The sequence below is a fragment of the Mercenaria mercenaria genome, chromosome 3 (genome assembly GCF_021730395.1).
Source record: "Mercenaria mercenaria strain notata chromosome 3, MADL_Memer_1, whole genome shotgun sequence".
Lineage (NCBI taxonomy): Eukaryota > Metazoa > Mollusca > Bivalvia > Venerida > Veneridae > Mercenaria > Mercenaria mercenaria.
The window spans coordinates 27,817,418-27,826,599 of NC_069363.1; the positions used below are offsets into that span (position 1 = coordinate 27,817,418).

General features: G+C 35.4%; 1 protein-coding gene across 2 annotated transcripts; it reads right to left on the reverse strand.

Moving 5' to 3' along the window:
* Positions 1-825: 825 nt before the first annotated feature.
* LOC123525209 (tafazzin-like) lies at positions 826-7,527 on the reverse strand. 2 transcript variants are annotated; one of them, XM_053538075.1, is made up of 7 exons: positions 7,437-7,527; positions 4,318-4,456; positions 4,080-4,205; positions 3,696-3,950; positions 2,376-2,491; positions 2,135-2,212; positions 826-1,832 (listed from the first exon to the last, which is right to left on the reverse strand). In XM_053538075.1, exons 2-7 carry the CDS (start codon positions 4,430-4,432, stop codon positions 1,725-1,727), a joined length of 798 nt encoding a protein of 265 aa, XP_053394050.1. In that variant the 5' UTR covers positions 4,433-4,456; positions 7,437-7,527; the 3' UTR covers positions 826-1,724. The 2 variants fall into 2 exon arrangements, with proteins under 2 accessions (XP_053394050.1, XP_045160005.2); XM_045304070.2 differs by lacking the exon at positions 7,437-7,527 and adding an exon at positions 5,114-5,164.
* Positions 7,528-9,182: the final 1,655 nt, after the last annotated feature.

Below are 9,182 nucleotides of genomic sequence, written 5' to 3' on the forward strand. Positions count from 1 at the left end.
TCTAGATGATAAATCAAGAATGCTTGGGCCTAGGATCATGAAAGTTGATAGGGAGGTTGGTCATGACCAGCAGATGACCCCTATTGATTTTGAGATCAGTAGGTCAAAGGTCAAGGTCACAGTGACCCGGAACAGTTAAACAGTTTCCAGACGATAACTTGAGAAAATTTGGGCCTAGGATCACAAAACCTGACAGGGAGGTTGATCATGACCAGCAGATGACCCTTATTGAATTTGAGATCAGTAGGTCAAAGGTCAAGGTCACAGTGATCCGGAACAGTTCAACCGTTTTTGGATGATAACTTGAGAACGCTTGGGCCTAGGATCACGAAACTTAATAGGGAGGTTGATCACGACCATCAGATGACCCCTATTGACTTTGAAGTCAATAGGTCAAAGGTTAAGGTCACATTGACCTAGAACAGTAGAACCTTTTTTGCCAAATATCTAGAGAATGCTTTGGTCTAAGATCACATCTGATACGGAGATCACTTATGACTGGTAAATGACCCATAATTATTGATTTAAGGTCGGTACGTCAGACAGCCAGTGCACATTGACCAAATAATTTCTGTTCCTTTTGCAGTTACTGATTATACCAAAGGAGGCATTTCGTGTTCTACTAACTCTTGTATTGGTAAGATACAATGACTGTGTTTAAATCGGGAATTAATAACTCTACATATTGTCTAATACAACTTGGGTATTTCACTGTTCAACTTCTTGAGGAAGTTGTTAACTCATTCCATTAATTTGTATTTCACTTAAATTCAAATTCATTGAACCTTATTTCAAGGGCCTGGTTAGCAAAAAGCAAACAGGAGATTTTGTTTTTCATTGTATTCTTTACTGTTTCTGCATAAATAAACGTAACACATGTGTATTTTCGTCTATTGGTACATCAATAACATCATGTAAAATATTCACTGAAATCCATACATTCCAATGTACAAAATGTATAAACTGAAAGCATTCTTGAAAAGATACAGGAGTACAACACACTTTCTATTTAACAAAAGATGTTACAATGCAGCTTATATTCCAAGTTTTGGTCCATTTTCTTTTGGCAACAACAATATAAAGCTATTTTATGAGCCAGTACATTTTAAATAGGACCAAGCCTCGCTCTTCTTTTGCAGTTAAAGCTAGTTTTCATCATTTGAACTCCCGCAAGTTTGGTAGTTTCTTTAAAATGGGGCTAATTTGTGGCTTGCATGCTTTAAAAATAACATGACCTTAAGAACGTATGTAAAAGTATGCGCACACAATGAAAGACTGGTGACTACAAACAGCATACGGTGAAGAAGCATAGTTTAATAACACAGATCTCATATTACTTTGTTAGTGCAAATACTGGAAAATAGAATGCAAAGACATTTCAATCAGATCCTTTCTAAACTCATGGAATGGTTTATTCAGACAGAACAATCGTTAAGGACAACAGATATCCTTATTTATCTCCAACAACCATGTACATGTAATGTTGTAAAAAATAAGTATATTATGAAAAATGCAAACCTACCAAAATTGATACTCGAGTCATACTATGTTTTCTAGTACTGACATGCACATTTCACCTTAACAATGTGTGCCCACTTTTTCACGTCCCAAACACTTGATGCATCTATCAGGCCAATCCCATTCAGCTTCCAGATAGGTACATTTCACAGTTCAAGTGTTTTAGTGGCAACTAGGAGCAAATTTCACATAATATTTTTGAAACTTCATGTGTCTATTGTTGCACAAAACCCTTTATGTCTCGTTTCCGTCTCTGACTTGAGCTTTGCAAAAACCTCCTGAATTTTGTCTGTAACATACTTCCTTACCTCTTCCTGTAGCAAGAGAATCACACAAAAGTCTTATTTCTTGCATAATTTTCAAAAGAAATAAGTAAAACTATTGGTTACCCATACAGATATAAAGTTCTTCAAATACTGCAAATTTCTTCAAAATGTTTACCTTGTTTTAACAAAATAAAGATATGAACGGTTCGTAGAAATGTAGGAACATGCCAAAATTCCTGAAAGTTTGGTTGATCACAGAACCAATTCATGTAATCTTTGAACCCATTTCAATCTCTATAACAAAAAGCATTCATTGATAACGGATTATAAAATATATGTTACTTTACTACCTCTGTCTTCTTTTGTTCTCGTAACTGTCTCAAATCTTCTTCGAAGTCAATAGGTTCGCCAAAAACAACTGTGATTTTCTGAAATATTACATGTTCACAATTAATAGATATATAACACACCAATATTCGCAAATATACTATGGATGTCCGGAGAATGTGGTTGTTCCACGTTTATCATAAACTTCAAACTTGCAAAGTACAAGTATATTAAGTAAGAATATCAAATAGAATTGAAACTTACATTTCCTACTCGAGGGTAGTAAGGTTTCTTTGTAGGAAACATGTTCTCCATACCCAGATGCCAGTAAGGTAATACAAGAGGCGATACCTTGCTATCTGCAATAAGTCGCCCTACACCTGGAATTAATTAGACAATATAAAAATAATTCACGCAGACCCCATTATATGGTGAAAACTTTTTCATATGAACTTAAAATCATGTTTGAAACAATAACTCCTTTTTGGTTTACAGAAAAATAGCTAACCAATAAAGACAATCAAAATGAGCAGATTTGATGCAAGGAAATATTCCCTGGTCGGACAAATATAGAATGCTTGTAAAGCACTTCGAGTGTAAAGGAAACAGTGAATTAATGTCTTTTTGACTGGCCTCCTTATTTTATTTACGAAAATCAAAGAATGCTAAACATTTGGTCTAAACTGATAAAGTTATGAACATAAAAATATTTTATCAAAAAAAAAAAAGGCAGACACTTTGTTTCGATTGCAAAGTAAAACAAAACTGAGGATTTTATTTATTTTCAAATATTTATTTGAACTGTATTTCCTCTAATCTGTAAAATAATATTACTAATTTTTCCAACCAGAACGAAAGAAATTTACACGCTTTACATCTAAAACACGAGAAACTTTAGAAATTAACCTATTTTAATTGGTATAAGCTAAAGATCAATCCAGCAGTGTGTAAACGACGTCAAAAACAGTCATTTCTGAAATTTCAAACTGTCATATCTTTTTCGACAGTTTCGAAAGGCCTGAGATAACTTATTTATAGGTCCATTTGCATCGTGTTCCGTTTGGACAAATCCTGAATTTATATTGAATCCATCCTAAACAGAACTGCACGATGGTATGATGATGGAAACACAATGGCGCGATGGCACGATGATGAAACAACGAAGGTGAGAACGTGATGGTACGATGATGAAAATGCGATGGCACGATGGTGTAATGTCCATGTAATATTGCGTTTTCATAATCGTACCATTGCGTTTTCACCATAGTACCATCGTGCCATCGCATTTTCACCATCGTACCATCACGTTCTCACCATCGTGCCATCGCGTTATGACCATCGTACCATCGCGTTTTACTATCGTACCATCGCGTTTTCACCACCTTACTATCGTTGTTTCATCATCGTGCCATTGCGCCATCGCGTTTTCATCATCGTACCATCGTCCATCGCTTTTAGGTCAGTAAAAAAGTCACAATTGTCCAAACGAAACACCGTATATTTGAGAATGCTTTTGTAAGATAATTTAGTAGTAAAAACTGCTGTTATACGAGATCAATTTTATGTAACAATAGGTTAACTTACCCCATTTAAGCCTCATAAAATCTTTGGTCGTGTTCACCTTTCCCTCCGGATATATGTGTACCCATTCGCCCTCGTCAAGCCTGCTAGCACAGAAGTCCATTCCGTGCTGATATACACCATCGCCTCGCACGACAGGAATCACTCGACCTAGCTGGAAGAACAATGAAGTTGGTTTTGTACGACAACAAACGTCCTTGGCCCCTGGTAACCAACGTATTGATGGCCGATTTCTCAGTTGTTTCCATGGCAACATATCTAAAATAAACGCAAATAAATCTGTTTATTTGTGTCAAGATTTACATGTGTATTTAAATCTTAACCTAGTCATTAAAAAATAGGTATCATTTTGTTTAAATATTTCGAAATGTGGAAAATTGTACTTACACGAGACAAGAAAATCGTCTATCATGCTGTAGTGGTTGCTCACAGTTATCAAAGGCTTACTTTGTGGTCGCTTGGCAACACATCTGTTAAAAGCTTCCTTGCGGTACACAGACGGTTTGTTAAGACCTGAAATTGAAGAAATGTCTCATATTGCAAGAGAATACTCTGATTTTAAAAAAATTCATAATACACCACTCGCAGCTAGTGAAAATCCAATCAGCTTATTTTTACGACTTACCAAAAATAACTTTACTGCAGACGGACACCAAAAGTAAGACTGCAGAACTCGAAAATCTCCATAATCTCGATTCTTTGAAAGGTGTTGGCGTCATCCATACATCCGACACTGTCATGACTACAGCAGGCGAACCTTTCAGCTGCAAAAGAAACCATATAAATACTAATGTAGCATAAACCTCTTGACCTCGTCTGGGAAGTAAAAAAAAATGTTCCAGGAAATATATTTATTCCTGCTAAATGTTTGTGAAGATGTAGAGTTAATGAGTAATAGGGTACTTGCCCCATGTACACTTTCCGGACTAAACGGTAGAAGTAGAATGTTTTGTCCAGTCCGAAAAGTTCTGTTAGAAGTGAAACCGTCTTAAGTAAAGAAAAAAAAATCTTCAGTATGCAGATACATTTGCTTAAAAGGATTGGGTGCTTCTCCGATTCGAAACGGTCAAAATAGTCTATCATTTGTCTATAGAAGATATGACGAAATCATGCTTTCTTCTCCAGATGAAATGCTTCAAAGACATGGGTCGTCGTCTTTCAAGTCATTTTGCGTTTCTTACCAAAACAAATCGGAAAACTATATATTGTCATTAGGTCTAAGCGAGGAATCATACATAGTCCGAGTTTCTATTCGTTGAAAAACGCGCGGGATACCAATGTGACGGCGCGTTAGTTTCTAATAAAATAAATGATAATTCTGTGAAAGCCTTAAACTTGTCTTTCTCATTAAGATATTCTTATTGATAAAAGTTTCTTGTGATGAAAACTTAGACAAGCATTTTTGTTTTTAGATATCTTACCTCGCGATATAAATCCTGTTTCCGTTTCAAATACATACATGGATACTCCGCACAATAAATGGTGACTGTGCAAGGTTAGCTCGAAGGCACAACGCGGTTACTTCCGTTTTCCTGTCATCATCATTACGTGAAAAAATTCAATTATTTTACATAATGCCGTGTTACAATATTCTTTATTTGATGTTTACGCTTAACCCATCTTGCAAACTCTGATGTTCAACTGCAGTCAAACTTTTCGTTAAAGCTTCATGTTAATATAAGAGTATTATCACTTCATATAAAATACAAATATGGCATTCAGAAATACCTAAATATCTGAAAACAGTACGAATTGAATTGTAAAATGATACACAATGTTGATTCATTAAAATGTCAAGTTAATTGTTAAAGCATCCAGTTTAAGTAATTTCAAAAGTAGACGATCGAGTCACCATTTTTTAACATTGTTGTGGTACTTTACATGCATATTTTCGGGAAAAAGGTATACGTTAATAAATAAGCCTATATTCAAAATGATTTCCAACTTGTTTTGGTAGCCTTGATTTTTACTGTAGAACTTACGTAGGAAATATACAACCCTCAGGTTCCATGAACACTCAATTAGGCCTAAATTGATCTCACAGTTTCTTCGCGTTTTTCCTCCTACTATTGTGTCTCCCTCTCTTAATCCATATTTTATGTACGAACGTCATGTAGTAAAAATATACCATAACTAAGCAAAACAACAACCAACTATCTGTTTCATGAAATTCAATCTTTAATACCATCAGATGACTTTTTGGTACCGACCATAAAAATATGAAAGTCGAACTAGCTTTTTTATTCATTTTTTCACTGTATAATAGAGTTTTTACTCTATTTCGCTTTAAACAGTAATGATTTACATCATTCTAAAAAGATCCTATCCGTCCAATGACGTCAACAGGAACTTTTCAAATTTTTAAGGGCCTCTATGACCGAGTGGTTAAGGTCGCCGACTTTACATCACTTACCCCTCGCCGATGTGGTTTCCAGCCTTACTAGGGGCGTTGAATTCTTCATGTAAGGAAGCCATCCAGCTGGCTTACGGATAGCCTAACTCATTTTGGCTTATCGGGATGACTTATTTAATGATCTGTTATTTTATAGTTGTCATCCCTCTGGAAAGAGACAGTCAAAAGTTATCAGTGACTTATTATCACGCTGTCCTGAAACGTCCTATTATTTGGACTAGCTTACGGAAGGTCGGTGGCCGCCCGTGATGAAATAATACACGGAGGGGTACCGGGAGTCTGCTGGAAAGTCGCCATATTACCTATGACTGTGTCTATTCGAGTAAATCAGTCCAGATAATCTGGAAAAAGGACAGGTTAAAATTGTGCAGCCTGGTTCGGGATCTGTAGTTGATAAGCATATTCAAATTGGCGACCTACTAGCAGCAACCATGTTATTTAAAGACATTCCATTCTGCGACTTTTTTTTCGTGAAGGCCATTCAAGACTACTAGTATACAGTACAGTATAGAAATTTTGGCGAGTTGTTATTAACTAAATAATTGTTTGATGTCTTGGTGTCTAAAACGAGCCCTCTTTCTTTCATAGGCGTAATTTTCTTTAGCCACTGTAAGCTCGTGCCTACATCAAAATGAATAATGTATAATTCACAAAAAACTATAGATCTAGATCTAATAAAAATTGAAAGTTTTGAGCTAATGGTACATGTTGAGTGGTGTTTAAAAGGCTAAGCGTCATAAATTTGCTTTCCTGGTTATGTTACTGATACACAAAAATTTGTCAAAATGATTTCAAATTTTAACAGACACTTGCTGTTAGCTGTTCGTAGTCCAAAATATTAGAGGTGTACATGTTCATTTTACCTTCAACATTCATTATTTTATTATTTTACATCATATTTTCAATTTGCATTATAACAATCTGACACAATCGATAGACGTCAAAATGTAATAAATATGTTAGATTATCAGATTACTGTATGTCAGGTCTTATAGGACTAGTTCGGTGCCAAGAAAGGGATGTTTCCAGGATACGGATTTGTACTTGTGATAATAGGATTTGACATTTATAATCTATTCATGATGATGTGTTGGACCATTCGACCACAGTGTTAAAGTCTTTATACGACTGTGTTTCGTCCAAATAGTAGTGACCGTTACATGCAGCCGGAGATCCTACTCCTAGACTAGTCATTTTTACAAAGTACAAAGGTTGTCAAAGCTATCGTACGAAACGATTTACATTGCGGCTGAAAAGTAGGTTGTTTCAAATACGTCTAAACGTTTTTAATTTAACGAATTTTATTCACTTTACATAACATGGAGACCTACCCTTCAAATGTTTATCCATAACCACGCATATCCGATATAATAGTGTATATATATCCTTGACATTAACCTTGCATTTGTCCTTAACCTTGAGTGAATCGGAGGCCCTGCTAGGGAGTTTTCCCCCAAAATACATTGGAATAATATAGTTGTGTCAGGACTTCGTCTAGAACAGTCCTCCTACATCGGAATTAGAAGCATCATCCCACCCCTATTCCACTGAGTCTACGTCGGAAGGTCCAAGCTGCGGCTACAGCTTTTGAAAATTGTTACATTCTAGAGTCACAGTTCGTAATAGTTATAGTATGTGTGAGAGTGTGTTACCAGGATATGTCAGAGCTAGGGGTACATCGAGGGTATTTTTCTCTGCACATATCGTCGAGGCCGGTAGGCCGGTAGGCCTCGACGATATGTGCAGAGAAAAATACCGAGATGTACACCTAGCTCTGGTATATCCTCGTAACACACGAGCATTACATATTATAACTGTTTTATCGCATAGTGCGGCAATTTTCCTTTGATCTTTGCAGTATGTTAAACATGGTAACACACATTAATACTACAAAATCTGTGCTGATATTTTACAAAACTGTTACGATATATATCAACACAGAAATCTCTATAGAGTTTCATTCGAAAAAAACTGTTGTGATATATTTCAGCACAGTAAAACTGTTCCGATATATATCGCAACACTTTTTCTCTATCGAGGTCCTATCGAGGGAGTATAATTTTTTCCTTTCAAAGAAAAGATGATTTTAGCTCCAATTTACAGCTCACAGAGAAAGAATTATCACAAACACCTACATTTATTAAGTAAAAGAATAAATAAACTAGAATATTTCAAAAACTCGATAGTTATCACCAAATTCAGAAATACGTAATAGTTATTGTATGTGTGAGAGTGTGTTACCAGGATATATCAGAGCTAGGGGTACATCGAGGGTATTTTTCTCTGCACATATCGTCGAGGCCGGTAGGCCGAGACAGATATGTGAAGAGAAAAATAACGAGATGTACCCCTAGCTCTGATATATCCTGGTAACACACGAGCACTACATATTATAACTGTTTTATCGCATAGTTTATCATTAAAATTTATATATCATTTTCATTTAAATTTGTTTATTATTATTTTTACTATTTTGATTCCCTTTCTGCGCCTCGCTGACTGTAACACTAAAACTTCTGTTTTAGAAAATGTGTTCCCCAGATAAAAGTACCCAACAAATTTCTGCATTGGTTTTAAATCTTTGCATTTCATTGGCCAGACATATTGTAAAACTTGTTGTTTTGTTTGTAAAAAAAAATCAAAGAAAAAGAAACATTTGAGAAATCTCAGAATTTCATATCATGTATTTCTGAATTTGGCAATAACTATCAAGTTTTTGAAATATTCTAGTTTATTTATTCTTTTACTTTATAAATGTAGGTGTTTGTGACAATTCTTTCTCTGTGAACTGCACATGTAAATTGGAGCTAAAATCATCTTTTCTTTGAAAGGAAAAACTTATACTCCCTTGATAGGGCCTCAATAGAGAAAAAGTGTTCCGATATATATCGGAACAGTTTTACTGTGCTGAATATATCGGAATACTTTTTTTCTTATGAAACTCCATAGAGATTTCCGTGTTGATATATATCGCAACAGTTTTGTAAGATATCAGCACAGTTTTGTAGTAATAATGTGTGTTACTATGTATAACATGCTGCAAAGATCAAAGGAAAATTGCCGCACTATGAGATAAA